General features: G+C 42.3%; 1 protein-coding gene and 2 pseudogenes across 1 annotated transcript; all 3 read left to right on the forward strand.

Annotated features, from left to right (window-relative positions):
- Positions 1-442: 442 nt before the first annotated feature.
- LOC134913851 (5S ribosomal RNA) lies at positions 443-562 on the forward strand (annotated as a pseudogene).
- A 229-nt stretch (positions 563-791) lies between these two features.
- LOC134913800 (5S ribosomal RNA) lies at positions 792-911 on the forward strand (annotated as a pseudogene).
- Positions 912-14,927: 14,016 nt separating this feature from the next.
- Positions 14,928-19,361, forward strand: LOC134911235 (putative nuclease HARBI1). Its single transcript, XM_063919538.1, has 5 exons — positions 14,928-15,468; positions 15,554-15,926; positions 16,235-16,256; positions 17,561-18,133; positions 19,260-19,361. Exons 1-3 carry the CDS (start codon positions 15,078-15,080, stop codon positions 16,236-16,238), a joined length of 768 nt encoding a protein of 255 aa, XP_063775608.1. The 5' UTR covers positions 14,928-15,077; the 3' UTR covers positions 16,239-16,256; positions 17,561-18,133; positions 19,260-19,361.
- The last annotated feature ends 412 nt before the right edge of the window (positions 19,362-19,773 follow it).

A 19,773-nucleotide genomic window follows, 5' to 3' on the forward strand; every position in this document is an offset into this window, starting at 1 on the left:
CTGCTTTTCTACAATATACGCAGGTATCTATTAGAGGTTCTAGGCATCAGGCACCTTTCAGCTATTGTCTGGTATAGTGCATAAGGGTGTACCATAAATTGATTATTTAGAAAATTCATTTCTGTGCAGCATAATCATATCCTGCACCTATATAGTTACTGATTTTGGTCCGGCCGTTCTGGTGTTCTTTGGGCATTCTCAGGAGTGATAGGCAAGTCCTAATTGTGGACATTGTGTGGTGTCCAGGAATTTTACCCACACAACAGGCCTTCACTCATGTGTATATTGTTATCCATGATTGATATGTTACAGGGTGATTAAGCCAGGTGGCTACACATTATCCCATTTAATTTTTCGAACATTGTACCATATGTATATAAAACTTGTTATCTGTGGCAATCGCAATTTATAAATTTGGATGATGCAGGAGGGTGAGTACAATATTTGCGGTCATACCTCACTGGAAATGCCCAATCTCTTCTGACCTTGGAAGCTAAGCAGTGAAAGGCCGGGATAGTAAAAGGATGGGTGACCACCTTTGAACACCCAGGTACTGCAACAAATTGACTCCCCTATAGTGTCATCCACACCCAAAATATTGGGCATTTGGAATTCCAAAAAATTGGTTTGCATCAGTGAAAAGGCAAGCCCAAATTGTGGATGCTGTGTAACCTTCCCGTTACAAAAATAGGGCGTCAATATGTTTATATCCTATTTGTGACTGCCAAGTTAAAGGGTAACTAAACCAAGTGGCTGCACGCATCTAGGTGATCCAAGAGGGAGAGTACAATATTTGCGGTCATACATCACTGGAGATGCCCAATCTCTTCTGACCTTGGAAGCTAAGCAGTGAAAGGCCGGGTTAGTACTAGGATGGGAGACCACCTCTGAACACCCTGGTACTGCAAGAAATTGATTCCCCTATACAGTGTCACCCACCCATATATATACTACTGGGTACCTGACTCTCATATGACCTATGATTTAATTCTCTGCATTTATTGTAATCCACAATGGATATCTGCTGAACAAATGATGGTCATACATTACATGAGTCTGAATGTGTAATGATTAATGAACTCTGTAACAACAGCCATTAATCTCCGGCAACTGATACATTGTGATATGGATATCACGTACTATTTGTAATTTGTTCTATATTTTCGCAAAGTTTCTAATTTTTCACGCAGATACTCCTTAAAAAATTCTTTAATGTGTAACCTAATAAAAATGGTTTTATCAGTATTAATAAATTATATTGCCACCCTCTGAATTAGAGTGCTCCCAAAAAAGAGTCTACTTTCCAACACTTCTTTGTTTTGGTTTTTTCTATAACCCTTATCCATACAGATCCCCACAACATGTTATACTAGAACCACTATATTAGCTTGTATATATGGGATAGCCACACACAAATAATGTGTGTGGTATACTAAATGTTCTTTCCTCTTTACTCTTTCATCTATCCCCTCCTATTTCCAAGATAACCCCACCATGCAACTAATATTCTCCGACCCCCCATTAGTCAGAGCCTATACATATACATGGTATAATGATCATACCCCCATGGTCTAGCTGATATGGTTCAGTTCCACCGTATCATTTAGGCCATCAGGGGCCAAGGTGGCCAATCTAAATATCCAATAGGCCTCTCTACGACACAAGGTATTAAACCTATCTCCCCCACGTGCAGTGCTTTTAATTTGCTCAATACCCAATACCTTAATATTACCAGGTGTATAGAGATCACACTGTGCAATGTGGTTGGACAGAGGGTGTGTTCGCACATTTTTGTTTATATTCCTCCAATGCTCCATAAACCTAGTATGGAGCATCCTAGTTGTGCGCCCCACATATTGTCTGCCACAACCACACTGCACAGTGTAAATGACAAACTTAGACCTACAGTTCAAAAAACCTTTTATTTGAAATTTCTCCCCACTATGATTAGAGACAAACTCAGTTGTTTTTCTGTCCGTATGTAGACACGTATTGCATGTGGAACTCCCACACTTGTGAAAACCTGTTGGTCTCATGGGTATCCAAGTGTTCCCTACCTGTGTATGCTCAACCTTCTTTTGTTTAAAATGACTCGTAGTTAGTCTATGTTTCAAATTGTCCGACTTTCTAAAAATTACTCTCCTATCAAGATTAACTGTTTTTCTAAGTACTGTATCCAGCTTCAAAAGTTCAGAATTTTTCTTAATAATTCTCTTAATGTCATAGGAATAATTATTAAACTTAGTTGTAAATAGGGATAATCTATCTTCCTTGTTCCCCTTATCTACATCTGATTCTTTATATATGGGTTCTTTATTTATATTTTTCTTCATATTTAGCAATGTACCTCTTTCCATATCTTCCACTTCCCTTAGAGCCCTATGTAAAATTTCCTTGGGATAACCTTGTTCCAAAAATGAATCAAACAGTTGATCTGCCTGTTTTTTAAATAATTCTAGCGTTGAGCAATTCCGTCTGATTCTGATAAATTGCCCCTTCGGAATATTTACTTTCCATGTTTTTGCATGAGAGCTTTTAAAATTTAAATATCTGCTTCGGTCCACCGGCTTAATAAAGGTTTCTGTTACAATTTCTCTACCCTCTACTGACAGTGCAATATCCAGAAAACTAATTATTGGAGGAATATAAACAAAAATGTGCGAACACACCCTCTGTCCAACCACATTGCACAGTGTGATCTCTATACACCTGGTAATATTAAGGTATTGGGTATTGAGCAAATTAAAAGCACTGCACGTGGGGGAGATAGGTTTAATACCTTGTGTCGTAGAGAGGCCTATTGGATATTTAGATTGGCCACCTTGGCCCCTGATGGCCTAAATGATACGGTGGAACTGAACCATATCAGCTAGACCATGGGGGTATGATCATTACACCATGTATATGTATAGGCTCTGACTAATGGGGGGTCGGAGAATATTAGTTGCATGGTGGGGTTATCTTGGAAATAGGAGGGGATAGATGAAAGAGTAAAGAGGAAAGAACATTTAGTATACCACACACATTATTTGTGTGTGGCTATCCCATATATACAAGCTAATATAGTGGTTCTAGTATAACATGTTGTGGGGATCTGTATGGATAAGGGTTATCCCTGATAAATAAAAGAAAATAGGTTTTATTCTGGATGTGCTTACAAGATGTGTATGTATATATGCATGTATATATGTATGTGTATGTATATATACATTATGATATAAGGTTCTACAGTAGCGTATGAAAAATATAATATGTAAATATAGATGTTAATTATGTTGCATTGAGTGCCCTGAAGATACATTTAAGATTATGATAATTATGGATAAAATATATATATTGAGATATTTTGAAGAGTTGATAAATAATATTGGAATGGTATGTGCTGTACGTTTCCATAAGGAATAATTTTACCTTGTTATAAGTCTAGATATATAAGTGTTTAGATAGCGAACTTATTTGAGTATAATTTATTTGAGTATATTTTATTACTCTGCTCTGGCTCATATTCCGGCATTTTAATGGTGTATACACACTACTTGATGTGAGTTTTACGAATACCACAAATCTGATATAAGCAAAAGCCCAATTTCAAGAGCTATGGGTTGAATTAAGTACAAATAGATGAATAAATTCTATCAACAGTTGATGAATGTCTGTACAGCAACAGAACTTGGAGCGCAATTAACTGCATAGTGACAGCCTTGCTAAATGATCAACAGCCGATACACGGAAAATGAGTCTTGAAGCACAATTAGACACATAGTGTTAGCTCTGATTGATTGCTAATAGCCGCTACACGGAAGGCGAGGCTTGGAGCGCAATGAGTGCACGCAGACGCACTAGAGAGATGCCGGAGATAAAAAGGAGCAGGGCGGCAGAGTTTAAAATATCCGACTGAAGAAGCCGCCGAGCGTTTACAGGCGGAGAAACGCGTCCCATTGATTTTACCCACCTATGATCAGCCTACCACGAGTCTACCTCAACACGCTGGGAAGAATTCTAAAGGATCTCCGGATAAGGCTCATGAAAAGGTATTTGAGCACCAGAGCTGGGAGTGAGCAAAGAATTTTGACCCAGGAGGAAAGTGGTAATATATAACATGGCCATGTTTTAAAATATCAGCTGAGGTGTATGAACTTTTATCACCGCTATAAGCAAAAGCAATTGCATATATCCTTGCATGTCAATCTATAAGCAATTAATTGGCTGCTGCCATATACTGAACCAGTTCTGAATATCAGCTGAGCTGCATGAACTTTTACTATTGCCTTGAGGAAAGCATGTATATTTCCCTGTAGATCAATTTATGAACAACTAACCCACTACTGATGTGTATTAAAGCAGCGACACTTTCTAAATGAAAAGGAGCAGCTATTAAAATCATATACTAATTCATCTGGAAATTCTAAGTGTTGTGGTCAGTAGAGTGTGGATCTGGGAACTTAATTATACACCCTGACCAATAAATAAGGAATTGTAACAGCTATTTTTCAATATAGCAACAATCTAAAAAAAGCTTCTACCTCAAGTTGAATGAGCAATCTAATATCAACTTAGAGGCTGGAGACCTCTACAGCATTGGAAGGAAACAGTTTGTTGCATTTGTATCCAATTGTTTCAGTGGTGTATTGAAAAATCAAGTATACAGAGCAGAGCTATTGTACTATATTATATATATTATTGATGTATTATTGTTTTATTGGCTTGAATTTTAATAAAATATATACAAGTGATATGTGGAATTAGATTTATAGGTAGGGAAAAAAAGGGCTATTTTAGCTAAAGAAATATCTAGATAAAATTAATGAATAAAAGTATTTTATTAAGAAATCTATTAGCGCTGTCTGTTTTTTCTTCTTCTTTTTCAATGCGTTGAACCTAGCCCAGCATTTGATTCAGAACCGTCCTGTTCAAGTACAGTCGGACAACGCCACCACATTGGCTTACATAAATCATCAAGGCGGCACTTGAAGCCGTTTGGCAATGAAGGAAGCCTCACGGATTCTACGTTGGGCAGGACGCCATCTACCGGCAATATCGACAATATTCATTCCGGGAGTCCTGAATTGGGAAGCGGACTTTCTCAGTCATCAGGATGTGCATGCCGGCGAGTGGGGCCTCCATCCAGAAGTGTTTCAACTCCTCGTGGAAAGGTGGGGTCTTCCAGATGTGGATCTGATGGCGTCTCGACACAATCACAAGGTTCCGGTCTTCGGAGCAAGGACAAGGGATCCTCAAGCAGCATTCGTGGATGCGCTGGCAGTGCCGTGGAGGTTTCGGCTGCCGTACGTGTTCCCTCCGGTGTCACTCCTGCCCAGGGTAATTCGGAAGTTCAAGCAAGAAAAAGGAAATCTGCTTCTCATAGCTCCGGCGTGGCCCAGACGGCACTGGTTCTCAGACCTGCAAGGCCTATCGTCAGAGCGTCCACTTCTACTTCCACAACGCCCAGACCTCCTCGTTCAGGGCCCCTGTGTCTACCAGGACCTAGCCCGGCTGTCTTTGACGGCGTGGCTCTTGAAGCTTCCGTCTTAAGTGCTAAGGGTTTTTCTGAAGAGGTCATTAAAACTATGTTGCGGGCCCGGAAACCGGCCTCTGCTCGGATTTACATTCCTACTTTGTTTGGTGCGCCAAACTTTTGGCTTTTCTACAGCAGGGCCTAGATTTAGGCCTGCGTCTGGCCTCCCTCAAGATTCATATTTCTGCCTTGTCGTTGTGGTTTCAGAGAAAAATTGCGACTTTACCTGATGTTCATACTTTCACTCAGGGTGTGTTGCATATCCAACCTCCCTATGTCCCGCCTGTGGCTCCTTGGGACTTGTCGGTGGTTTTGGAGGCGTTGCAGGAGCCTCCATTTGAACCTCTTGGTTCAGCTGACCTTAAGTGGCTTTCCCTTAAGGTAGTGTTCTTGCTGGCTATTGCCTCTGCTAGAAGAGTGTCGGATTTGGGTGCCTTGTCTTGTAGTTCCCCATATCTGATTTTTCACCGTGACCGGGTGGTTCTTAGGACTCGTCCCGGATATTTACCTAAGGTGGTTTCTTCGTTCCACCTTAATCAGGAGATTGTGGTTCCAGCTTTTGTCTCTCCTGATTTGTCTCCCAAAGAGTCTTTGGATGTGGTACGGGCTCTCAGTATTTATGTGAAGAGAACTGCTTCTATTCGAAAGTCTGATTCTCTCTTTGTTTTGTTTGGATTTCACAAACGTGGCTGGCTTGCTCACAAGCAGACCCTGGCCAGGTGGATTAGAATGGTGATTGCGCATGCTTATGTGAAGGCTGGTCTGTCAGCTCCTGTTCACATTACGGCCCATTCTACTCGGTCTGTTGGACCTTCTTGGGCGGCCCAACGTGGTGCGACCCTTGATCAATTGTGCAAGGCGGCTACGTGGTCCTCCGGGAACACGTTCATAAGGTTCTATGCCTTCGATACTGCCGCTTCCCAGGATGCTTCCTTTGGACGCCGGGTTCTTGTGCCCGCTACAGTGCGTCTCCTCCCATAAGGAACTGCTTTAAGACATCCCCATTGTCCAGACTTGTGGAGCCCAGTGTACCCCGCAGCAGAAAACGAGTTTTATGGTAAGTACTTACCCTTGTTAAAACTCTTTCTGCGAGGTACACTGGGCTCCACAAGGCGCCCACCCTGACGCACTTAGCTTCTTTGGGTTGATATGGCATTAGCCGCTGACACTTCTCTTGTCGTGAGAGTGTGGTGTATGTGGCTACTAACCGTTGTCGTCTCTTTTCCTGCTACTGCATTGGGCTGGTTAACTAAACTGAGCTCCTGTGCTGGGAGGCGGGGTTATAGAGGAGGCGGCGCTGTGCATTCTGGGAACAGTCAAAGCTTTGAGCCTGTTGGTGCCTCGGATCAAGATCCTACTCTACACCCATTGTCCAGACTTGTGGAGCCCAGTGTACCTCGCAGAAAGTGTTTTAACAAGGGTAAGTTCTTACCATAAAACTCGTTTTATTACAGTAACCATGATAATCAGCTGCGTGTTTTTTACAGGCAGTTTGGATTTGTAAATCAGCAGCAATTTAATTGCAATCTTGAGTATTATATTGAGTGGATATCTGTTAATTGATGTAACTTTACAATGGAGTTTGGAGGTGTAGGGTTTGTGGGGGATTTTAGCATTTTCTGTACACATGTACTATGCATGATAATAAGTGTGGTATAAACACAAGTGTCATGTATAGATCAGAGGGGTATTCGGATGATAGATAGACAGCATCTAGTTAGACAGTCAATAGATAGACACCATATGTTAGACAGACATTAGGTCGACAGGGTCAAAAGGTTGATATAAAAAAAGGTAAACAGTTCAAAAGGTCAACAGGGTCAAAAGGTCGTCATGAAAATGGTCGTCATAAAAAAGGTAGACACAGTTATTATTATTTTACATGTTTTTGGACTACTTCATACCTTCACTATCCATGTCGGCATAGAGTTGGTTTTCCTTGTGGCGAGCGCAGTGAGCCACCGAGCCCAAAGTGTGGCGAGCGAATCGTGGTGAGCGAAGCGAGCCTTGCGAGGGGATGCCTGTCTACAATTGTGGTTCCCAGATGACAAAACTATCCACACAAAACTGCAAAAAAATGGTGTCTACCTTCTTTTGTGTCGACCATTTTCATGTCGACCTTTTGACCCTGTCAACCTTTTGTACTGTCTACCTTTTTCATGTCGACCTTTTGACCCTGTCGAATTAACGTCTGTCTAACATATGGTGTTTATCTATTGACTCTCTAACTAGACACTGTCTATCTATCATCCCACACCCATCAGTGGAATAGGGGCGTCACACCCATCAGAGGAATAGGGACGTCACACCCATCAGAGGAATAGAGACGTCACACCCATCAGAGGAATAGGGACGTCACACCCATCAGAGGAATAGGGACGTCACCCCCATCAGAGGAATAGGGACGTCACACCCATCAGAGGAATAGGGACATCACACCCATCAGAGGAATAGGGACGTGACCCCCATCAGAGGAATAGGGACGTCAAACGTCCCGAGGAATAGGGACGTCACACCCATCAGAGGAATAGGGACGTCACACCCATCAGAGGAATAGGGACGTCACACCCATCAGAGGAATAGGGACATCACACCCATCAGAGGAATAGAGATGTCACACCCATCAGAGGAATAGGGACGTCACACCCATCAGAGGAATAGGGACATCACACCCATCAGAGGAATAGAGATGTCACACCCATCAGAGGAATAGGGACGTCACACCCATCAGAGGAATAGGGACATCACAACACATCAGAGGAATAGAGATGTCACACCCATCAGAGGAATAGGGACATCACACCCAACAGAGGAATAGCGACGTCACCCCCATCAGAGGAATAGGGACGTTAAACGTCCCGAGGAATATGGACGTCACACCCATCAGAGGAATAGGGACGTCACACCCATCAGAGGAATAGGGACGTCACACCCATCAGAGGAATAGGGACATCACACCCATCAGAGGAATAGAGATGTCACACCCATCAGAGGAATAGGGACGTCACACCCATCAGAGGAATAGGGACATCACACCCATCAGAGGAATAGAGATGTCACACCCATCAGAGGAATAGGGACGTCACACCCATCAGAGGAATAGGGACATGAATGGATGAATTGCAGCGTGGCTATGCCATCCCTACGTACACAGCAATGCTGCTGTGTGGGAGCTAATTGCCACTGCCGTGCTGTACTGATGTATAAGGTAAAGCAAAGTGTTTGATGTGAGAAATGTAATGTGATTATAGGAGCCTTGGGAGAAATGACAAGTAGAGTGTGATGTAGTTAAATGAAGAACTTGGAACGGCTGCAGACTGCAGTAGGTCTGTGGCTGTCCTTGGGCTAAAGCCTTGTGGCTGAGTGCATTGTATTATAAGGAAGAAAGTTTTATTCTGAGTCCTAAAAATGAGCAGATACGCAGACAGCAAATGAACCATCCCATACTGGAAGCCTGTGCAAAGGTCTGATGCAGGGGAGATAGACATGACCTCTTAAATCTGCGTCCTGACTGGGGATACAGTTTGCTCTATAGCTGATATTGGGAATCTATAAAAGAATATTAGCAAGTATTGGACAAAAATGGGGCTATACACACACTCACACATACGTATGATATACATTCAAGATACCGGCTGTCAGGATCCCGATATTATGTCGCCAAAATCCCAACACCCGTCAGAACACAGACGCTGAAATCCAGAACAGGTCAGGATCCTGTTCAAGATACCAGCTGCCACGTACTGATCCCATACATATACACACACACACACACACACACACACACACACACACACACACACACACACACACACAACCTCTAAAAGATCCAACCTGCTCCATATATAACAGAAGGACATTGCAATAGACATGCTACAAGCAATTATGTTTCTGAAACATACCACACTGAGGTGTCTACTTATACAATACTTGAAAGGCTTAGCTGAAGAATATATTCAATTTAGAAAGACTCATTTATTCTTACAAAGGCACGTTTTGGTACAACATGCCGGTGGCCAGAAGACTAACCGTGGCATCCCGATGCTTAGTATTCCAACAGGGGCTAAGTAAGTATACTTACCTGCCCCCAGTGCTCCCCTAACCCTCCCTTTCCAAGCCTAAACCTAACCCTGCCCCCTGAATCTGAACCCTAAACCTCCCAGCTGGTGCCAAAACCCAACACCCCCCCATCCCGCAGCCTAATCCTAACCCTCCCTCCCCGCAGCCTAACTCTAACCCAACACGGGGTGCCTACACCTACCCCTACCGCCCCTCCGACACACACACACACACACACACACACACACACACACACTCCCTGCAGCCTAACCCTTACCCACTCTTTCCCAGAGCCTAACGCCTAACCCTCCCCCTGTAGCCTAGATTTACACCCCTTTCCCCCCAGCGGCTTACCTGAGCGCCTACCTAGAGCCTTACATCCTACAGATATGTCCTCATACATCTAGCCTCTATACGCCATGAAGCGCGAGATTCCTGGCTTAAGTTTATAGACATCTGGAAAGCAGAGGTATTACATTTTCAGGAATGTACAATATGCAATGATGGAAAATTCAAAACATGAAAACATGGTGACAACTTGCACTGCTGGATCTTCTTTGTTGCTGGATAGGAGATAGAGAGATGGACGGATGGATAGAATGTTTTAGGGTAAGATTTGCAGACAGGACGGAGCAGTAGGCAAGTGGTATACAGTATGTAACTACAGCAGCCGTCATGAGATCAGCAGCTGTTTCATCCCTTGCAATCTTCTTACTACATGCCACATATTCTAGGCCGTGTCAGTAAAGACACTCACAAATCTATGCATTCCATCAATCTATCACCTGTCTCACTGTACTGAGACACAAGTAAAACGCTGGTGGTACTTCAGGACCAGTGGCGGATCCAGGGGGGGGGCACCCAGGCACGTGCCCCCCCTGTCATTTTTTTTTTTTTTTTACCGACGAGAAGCTTTTTAAGCTCCTTACACTGGCCCTCATTCCGAGTTGATCGCTAAGAGTCATCGCATCGCAAATGTCCGAAATGTAAGTATCTGCGCATGCGCAAATGCGTGATTACGCATGCGCGAAGACATACGTACGACAACTGTGCAAAATTACTTTGGAAAAAAAAAGCCGTAACTGCCAAACGAAAACGAGGAGTGGCGTGGGCGTGGCGGAGGCGAGACTTCGCAATGCTCCGACATGGGCGTGAAAGTGGGCGTACTGTGTGGGAGTATGCAACTTGCAATGGGCGTGTTTTTCGCAAATAAACTTTGTCGCTGTTAAAACTAACATAGGAAACCGTAGCAACATTCACGCAGCAGCAGAGTAGGTCTGCAGTTACTCTACATTTGCGAAGTACTGGTACAAGTGTGTATGCAGTAATTAGCAGTTAATTGGAGAGCACATTCATCTGATGTTCAATTACTTGTTAATTACTGAGCACATGAAAGTTACCAACCAGCAATTGACTGAACACACATTACATGTTTATTCTACTCACATATTAATCTCACACACTGTTAAATAAGGTTGTTATTTGTGTTTAACTTGGTGTGTAAGCATTGTGACGAAATGTTTTAATGTGTGTTAGACTACTAAATACAAACAAGTTACATTTTAATTTAAAGTTATATAATTCTGCAACATTCTGATTAATTAACCAACACCCACATAATGCCGCATACACTATGTTTTATTTTTAAAAGTCACAATAATATATGTTTTTAACATCTGTCAATGTTTTCAATGATGTCATGTTGTCCAAAGATATTTTATCAAGTTGTCGTGTCTGTTTTATTAATATGGACATTAAAGTGTGGTGCAAAACATACCTTTTTTTAACATTTTTGTTTAATTTTAAGGAGAATTAGCAGATTGGTCACCAAGTGTCTATATGTTGACCTAATCTTTTGGTAACTAAGATTTTGCTAATGCATTACCTTCAAGAAATTGCACACATTTTTTATTTTTAATTTTTATTACAGTAATAATATTATCCAACATTTAAACATGGCTCCACATGAGTCTCACAGGCAGAGATAGACCAAGCACCAAGCAGATGGCACTGACAATAATTATATAGCAGAACTCAGTACTCTGCAAATTTCTGCTTCTGACAAAAGTATCTTATAAATTCATAAATTCAACATATTTCACACCCTGCCACACAAAAATTAGAGACAAACTGAGAAATAATTAGTATCCACCACACAAACACAACAATACACAGCACACTAGTGAGAGGAAGATGGCTCTGTTGTTTGTTAAAAGAAACTCACAGGCTACAATTCCTCCAAACAGAAAAAAGTCATTTCACTAAGAGGGAGTGATCCATTCTGGCCACACAAGCCAAGTCCAAAATAACATAGAGGCAACTACAAAAACATGGGTGCTGCCCATCTGGAGAGACATCACTTTCTTCTTTTTCGCCCCGCCTGAGGCTGATCTTCTTTGCTTGGTCTGCGGAGTGACCTTCGTTGGGCCTGCCCAGTGTCCTGTTCTTCCTGGGCAGGGGCAGGGGAGGGAGCCGATGTGGTTGGCTCTCTGCCACTGTGGGCAAGGGAGACAGCGATGGCCTGGAGCCCTTGCAAGATGTTAGTTGCAAGGCTTTGGTTTGAGGAGGCCAGTTGTTCTTGGGCCTGCCTGATCTCTGCCAGACTTTGGCAGAGTTGAGCAACACCTTGCTCAACACAGGTTCGGAGCTCAGTGAGCCGGACAGTTATCTGGCTTACCTCCCGGATGACCCCGTCTTGAAATGTGTTTAGGCTCTCACCATACCTAGCAATTTCAAGCAGGATCTCCGGGATAGCAGAGGGTTGGGTGGGGGGGCCAGTAGGAACCTGCATAGGTGGGTTTTGTTGGCCCACACTGGCAGACCCACTAGGTCCCTCCACCTCAGCCTCAACCACATAACCGGCCTGTGACTCAAACTGTTCACCCCCCTGTGCTGTGTTTTGTGGCAAGCAAATAGAAGAATGTGTGGGGGAAAAGTTGGAGTCAAAATTAGTTTAAGATTATTAATACAGTTCAAATTTCAGACAAATACATGTGTAAACTTACCTTCCAAGTCATGTCCCGTCAGAATCTCAGGCAGGTCCGTGTCCATATGAGACACCCCTTGGCCCTCCTCATAACTCACACAGGCCATCGCCATCTCCTCCAAGTCAGTAAACTCCACAGCGACAGGTGGTCCCCCCCCTGTTGCCCTTGAGGCATTCCACTCCGCAGCCCTCTTTGCCTTCAGGCGGGATTTGAAGTCGGCCCACCTACATAAATATTGTGAAAGAGGGAAAAAGTTGAGTCTTCTTATTGTTCAAAGTAAATATATAGCACACATGTTCTGCTTGTGTTTGCTAGACATAACATGACATGTAACTACATTTTTTATGCAACTTAGCACAGAAAAAGGATTGTCAAGATGCACTTACCGTCGTCTCACTTCCTGTGATGTTCTGACGACAGAGCCAACTTCATTCACAGATTTTGTGATGTCTCTCCAGATGCGTTCTTTGGAAGCAGCCCCCATGTTTTTGGGGCCCCTATGTATTTTGGACATGGCCTGCGTGACCAAGACACGCAACTCCCTCTTAGTGAATGCAGGCTGTCTTTTTTTCCGTCTGGAGGTAGCCTGTGAGGTTTCTTCAGGTTGGTCATCTCCATCTTCCTCCTCACTAGCAGCTTCTGTCTGCTGTGTTTGTGTGGCTAAAGTCAATTCTCCCTCAGTTTGCTCACTATGTGTGTGTGGCAGGGTATCCACACTCAATTGTTGAGGTTCAGAAGCAGAAATTTGCAGAGTACTAGGTCCTGCATCAACCTCCGCAGAGGCGGATTCTAACAAGCGCCTTTGACACTCTAGGCGTTGTTTCTGCAATGCCATCTGCTGCTCTGCAATGCGGTCTATCTCTGCTGCGATTTGCTCACGAGAAGCCATGTTTGTGATGACGTGTGTACGCCGAGGTGTGTGCGCTTATATACCTACGTGCGACTCGTTAATTCACACAGGTGTACACTGTTATTCTGTTTAATGATTGCACTGCTTATTTAAGGGCCTACTGTGCATGCTGTAAGTGTTGGTAGTTTGGCGTTTGAGTTGTTGGCTTGTGCGGGAAGGTGATAGTGGAATTGGCAGAGTGAGTAATTGTCAAGCATACCTTTGTCCTTTTCTTTGCGTTTTGAATATAGACAGTGTTGCATTTTTTGTGCGTATTTTCGTTTGTGAGTATTCAGAATTGTTTTGTATTTTTTTGTGTTGGCAAGTTTTTTTAATACATTTTAATATTTTAATTTTTATAACACATATATATTTTGCAAGTCCATTTGTGAAAATATTCCCGTGCTTCTTTGTTTTGACTGTTATTTGTGTTCTCTTGTAGGAGTTTACTTTTTGGTGAGAAAAAGCAAATTTTTTTTCTATTTTGGGTGTGGGCCCCAACACCAAGACTTTATTTCTTTAGGAGCAGGTAAGTGTCCTTGGCCTGTGTTGGAGCTTGTTTGTTGGAAGTGTCTGTATGCTGTTTTTGACTGTCATTTGTGTTCTCTTGTAGGAGTTTATTTATTGTTGAGAAAAACCAATTTTGTATTCTTTTTTGGGTGTGGTCCTCAAAAACAAGACTTTATTTCTTTAGGAGCAGGTAAGTGTCGTTGGCCTGTGTTGGAGCTTGTTTGTTGGAAGTGTCTGTATGCTGTTTTTGACTGTCATTTGTGTTCTCTTGTAGGAGTTTATTTATTGTTGAGAAAAACCAATTTTGTTTTCTTTTTTGGGTGTGGTCCACAAAAACAAGACTTTATTTCTTTAGGAGCAGGTAAGTGTCCTTGGCCTGTGTTGGTGCTTGTTTGTGTTTGTTAAAAGTTTTTTTTTTTTTTTTTATTCAAGTTTGCTAAACAAAGTGTTTGGGTTTTCCAGGATTGATCTGCAAAGTAGTGTTTGTCTTTCCTGGACTAGGTACTAAATTTCTTTTTTTTTTTTTTTAATTTTTTTTATAAAGTTTTTTTGCATTAATATATGTTTTTTCTATCCAAATATTAAATTTAGTTTTATTTGCTTTTTATTTTTGCATTTTGGACATGAATTCAACACAGAAAAAATGTACGCTCCTGCAGTAAGTTGACACCACAATTGTAAAAACAGTTATTGTGTAAAATTTTGGTAAACTTTGAATTATTTTTTTTAAACATTTTTTAACATTCTCTCCAAAAAGTGTGTGATGTCAATACATATTGCGGCAGAAGCCCTACCTCCCCAACCCACGCCAGCACTCCCACCCCAACCGCCAGCCCCACAACCACAGCCGGCTCCTCATCAACCAAGGCAACGGAGGCGTGCTAGGCCACCAATTTTCAGAACCCGTGTCATACTTTTTGGGATGCCAGATGATGTGGTGGTGCGTAGATACCGGCTGCCACCACATCTAATCCTAGACACTCTCTCCATAATAGAGAGTGATCTGGAGTCTGAAATTCGGTATCCTACAGCAATACCACCATTGACACAATTCCTTGCAGTGTTACATTTTTTGGCCACAGGATCATTCCAGCATGTGGTTGGAGACCTGGTTGGCATGTCGCAGGGCCAGTTCAGTAAGGTCCTGCGACGTGTCTGCCAGGCTTTCCTCAAGCGTGTTAAGCAATTTATTGCTATGCCTTTGGATGTTGGTGCCCTAGATGTGGTGAAGCGGCAATTTGCGGAAGGTGGTAGTCGCTTCCCACATGTTATTGGGGTTGTGGATGGCACACATGTAGCTATTCAGCCACCAAAACATAATGAAGAAATTTATAGAAACAGGAAACTGTTTCATTCTCTGAATGTAATGGTTGTTTGTGGGCCATCCCTCCAGATCCTTTCCCTGAACGCAAAGTTTACTGGAAGTTCCCATGATGCGTATGTCATTAGACAATCAGGGATATGGCAGAGATTAAGATCAAGTCAACGACCAGACATGTGGTTATTGGGTGAGTTGTTGCTCAAATATTTTTGATAAAAAAAAAAAAACTTTTAAAAATTTTTAGATCTAAAATTTTGCTTTTATTCCAACAGGAGACCGTGGATATCCTTGCACCCCCTGGCTCATGACTCCTTACCGTAATCCCAGGCCAGGACCACAGATGGCATTTAACTCCGCGCTTACTGCCACTAGGCAGCTGGTGGAGCGCACAATTGGTGTCCTGAAAGGGCGGTTTCGTGTGCTCCACCGCACTGGTGGCGACATCATGTATTCGCCGGAGATGGCAAGTAAAATAGTGGTCCTGTGCGCAATACTCCATAATATCGCGGTAAGGAGTAGTGTAGAGCTTCCTCAGGCAGAGGAATTGCCTGATGAGGAGCCAGGGGTTGTGCCACGCTTCGGTGGGGGGAGTGTGACACGGAGGGGGAGCCAAGTGAGGGCAAGAATTGTAGCAGAATATTTCAGGTATAGTGTTTATATATTTTATATTTGCCCAAATAATACAACACAGTATGCTTCTGTTTTATAAACCATGATTTCAATTTGTATGATCTTGTAAAGTGATTGGGTACGGATTTTGTGGTGTTGGAATGTGTAATTGTTTTTGGTTCAAAATCCAAAAACACGTTAAGCTTACAATGTTTATTTTGAAATTTAAATACTGTAATGTTGCTAAATAGTGTCCTTATTTGTTTTATATCATCAAATCCTGATTATGTAACCAAACACACAAACAAATGATACTCAATGTTTCACACTTTGTGACTGTCCAGCTGAATGATCACACGAACTGTGGTGAGTACACAGATATGTTTAGTATTTTTAAATAAAGTCTGTGTCTCTGTGTGTTTTGTTTGCTTAAATTTGTGTACCAAACATTTTCGCTTCTGCTAATGCGTTTTTACGCTCGTGCCAAATAACACTCTGCTTTTCACAGCATTGCAAAGATCAATAAAGTTATTAGAAATGACAACATAGATTTTTGACCAATCACATGCTAACAGACACTATAAATATATGCCCAAATAAGGAAAACGCCATTGCCATGATGCGTGCAGCACCGTTCACCAGGCGGGAGCTCCGCGTGCTGGTTGCGGTGATGGACCGCCGCGTAGGCCGCGTTGGGCGCTTCATCCCCAATCGGGTGAAGCGCGAGGCCTACGCGGAGGTCCGCCGCCTGCTGCGGACGCGAGTCCGCAGCAGGCGGACAATCATCCAGCTCGAAAGGAGGTGGAGTGATCTCCGTAGGCGGACTCCCGATTTGTTGGCGGAGATCCGCCAGCAAATCCGTGCGCTGCATACACGAAGTAAGTTACCTTACATAAGTTTTTTGCCCTAAATTGTGCTAATGTGTTATTTTCCAATTTTTGGCCTTCCGTAATTTATGTAACAATTGTTAAATACAATGAGCACTGCAGGGGAAGCATATGTAACATGTGCAGAGAGAGTAAGTTTTGGGTGGGGTGTGTTAAATCAGGTGCAAAAATTTGCAATGCTAAAATAAAGCAGCATGTATTTACCCTGGCCATAATTTTAAATTATAAAAAAAAAAAAAACTCTCTCGGGACATGTTATATCTGCCACCCCTGCACTGCACATGCTTTTGGCCAATTGCCTACTAAATACCTGCTGAAAACCCCTTGGATTTGCAGACATTTTACAGTAAGTGGTAGGCTAATTGCAACCTGCAATGCCCTTTTATGGAAATTAGGACACTGTGTGTGGTTAGGTAAAACAGTACTGACTGTAGCAAAGTAACACCAAACAAGTGCATGTTTACAAAAAATAAGAAGCAGGCAGGAAATTAATCCACAATACTTGATCAGTGCAGGCTATATAATAAGGTGCCTTGAATAGTAATCTGGTGATGTTGCCGAGACCAATCACTATGACTCAATTGCCTAGATTAAGGAATGAGCTTCAAAGTTAAATTTTAGACTCATTTTGTTTGCTGTGGCCAACATGAAGAGGATCTTAACATGTTTGCTTTTCTTTGGAACAAAACAAAGAATTTAACAATGAACAGAACATTGATAAAACAAATTGATTACTATGTAATTTCTCATGTTTGAACAATTTGAACAATATTATCATTCTAGGACAACAACAACGGCAAAACTCCCCACCCCCTTCCCCTTCTCACTCCCCCTCCCCTTCTCACTCCCCCTCCCCTTCTCACTCCCCCTCCCCTTCTCACTCCCCCTCAGCTTCCCAGTCCCCCTCAGCTTCCCAGTCCCCCTCAGCTTCCCAGTCCACCTCAGCTTCCCAGTCCCCCTCATCTTCCCAGGCCCCATCAGCTTCCCTGGCCCACTCCACTTTCCATTCCCCTTCTCACCACACCTCTCCATCTCTTTCTGGGACCCCTTCTCCTCCTTCCCATACCCCTTCTCCTTCAAAATCAACATCACAATCTGAACCACCCTCACCCTCTATTGCTTTAACTTTTTCTCCGCCCCCCTCGCCCTCTCAATCAGACCCCCCCTCTGAAATTGCGGACCAAATCCAGCCTCCTTCCCCCATCCAGCCTCCTTCCCCAATCCCTCCTCCTTCCCCAATCCCTCCTCCTTCCCCCATCCAGCCGCCTTCCCCCATCCAGCCAACATCCCCACCAAGTGAATGGGCAGAGGAAGCCCCTGCAGAACGTTCCGGGAGTCTGGATGTTGCCGTGGAAAGTAAGTATATTTTAATTTTGTAAAAAATGATTACCCACTTACACTTACAATGCCAAAACATGCAGTGTTGTACTGTTTGAATTCTTGGACCCTGGAAAAATATATAAAAATTTCATCATGGTGTACATGTTGCCTTTACATATTTGTGAGTGTCATTATATGTACAGTGTGTATGTGTGCAATGTTTTGTGTGTCCACTCTAGGTTGACACTCATTAGGTAGCCAGGGTTGCCAGGAGAACAGGGTTTATATGTGTTACTTTTTCTGGGAAACAGTTAGACCTGAGTGGAGTTTAGTATGTTTGCCTTTTACAGTTGGGCCTGTGTAGTCTGAATATTTACACTTAAAAATCACATGCTTCACTTTGTTATGCAGCCTAATGACACACTGTTTTTTTGTGTGAAAGTTACATTCTCAAAATTAATAAGTGTTCGAGTCAAACCTGTTTGCACTTATTTAGTAAGGGCAGCTTTCAGGGAGTGTGGGAATGCTATGATATGTTGGCCTTCTGAAGATGTGGATATGCAGTGTGATGATGCAGGACCAACCCCCTAAAAATAAAAAACAAATAAAACAACAAATGGGAATGAATGCCAACATGGTGTCACATTGACGAAGATGGTAGTTATCTTTAACATGGGATGTCGGACATAGCAACCAATAAGATTATACTTAAAAAATTGGGATCCACTTCTACAATATAATAATCATATTTTTGCTTGATTGCTATGGGCAACGTTCCATCTTAAATATAACTCACATAGTAGTAAATGTAACACATGGTCTGGAACACTTTAAAATCTGATAAAAAGGCTGAGCAGGCTTGTGTGTTCTGCTAATGATTGTACCATAAAACAGCCAGGATGTAGTAACTTTGCCATTAAAGCAGGCCTGTCCAAACTGCGGCACTCCAACTGTTGAGAAACTACACATCCCAGCATGCCCTGACACAGCTTTGCCATTCCCTGACCACAAAACTGTGTAAAGGCATGCTGGTATATGTAGTTTCACAACAGCTGGAGTCCAGCAGTTTGGACATGCCAGCATTTAAGTGTGCTTTGCGCCTTGCTTGGCTAATAAGTAATGTAATTAAGTTATTAATGTTTGTGTTGCATCTTAATTTCAGATGTTGCAGTTGGAGATCCCACAAGTTTTTCAGGGATACTTTACACCATGCGCCAACACCTGCAAGGAATGATGGATTGTGTGGACCATTTGCAAAAATTTGCTTGAGTTTTATTCTTTGATTTAAAAATAAAAAAAATTATTAACAAATAAAAAAATAAAAAAGTTGATTAAAGTTAACCGGGTGTTGTGTTTATTAATGCAAAAAAGGATCAGCAGATTGGCAGGCAGAATTTGTTTTTAAAAAAAAATTACACACATCTAACGTTACATTTTTACCAAAAAAAAAAGGAGATTATTGTGTTAAGAAACATGTAAACACCTTCATTCACAAACAACACCTTTAAAAATTAAAAAAGTGAAAAAAAAAAAAGAAAAAAAATTTACACTTTGACATGTTGATGGGCAATTATGGCAACAAAGTGTTAATTTTTTTTATTCTCAGACTTAATTGTTTTGGAACATTATCAATCATTACACTAATTGGGTTCGTAATTGAAAAGGGCTTGTGGTCT

The sequence above is a fragment of the Pseudophryne corroboree genome, chromosome 4, assembly GCF_028390025.1.
Source record: "Pseudophryne corroboree isolate aPseCor3 chromosome 4, aPseCor3.hap2, whole genome shotgun sequence".
Taxonomy (NCBI): domain Eukaryota; kingdom Metazoa; phylum Chordata; class Amphibia; order Anura; family Myobatrachidae; genus Pseudophryne; species Pseudophryne corroboree.

What these genes read in the sequence shown, in the direction of transcription:
- LOC134911235 (XM_063919538.1), top strand. Translation starts at nt 15,078, where the DNA reads ATGTCGCAGGGCCAGTTCAGTAAGGTCCTGCGACGTGTCTGCCAGGCT. An exon ending in ACCAGACATGTGGTTATTGG is followed by an intron (nt 15,469 to 15,553) that starts GTGAGTTGTTGC and finishes TTATTCCAACAG; the next exon opens with GAGACCGTGGATATCCTTGC.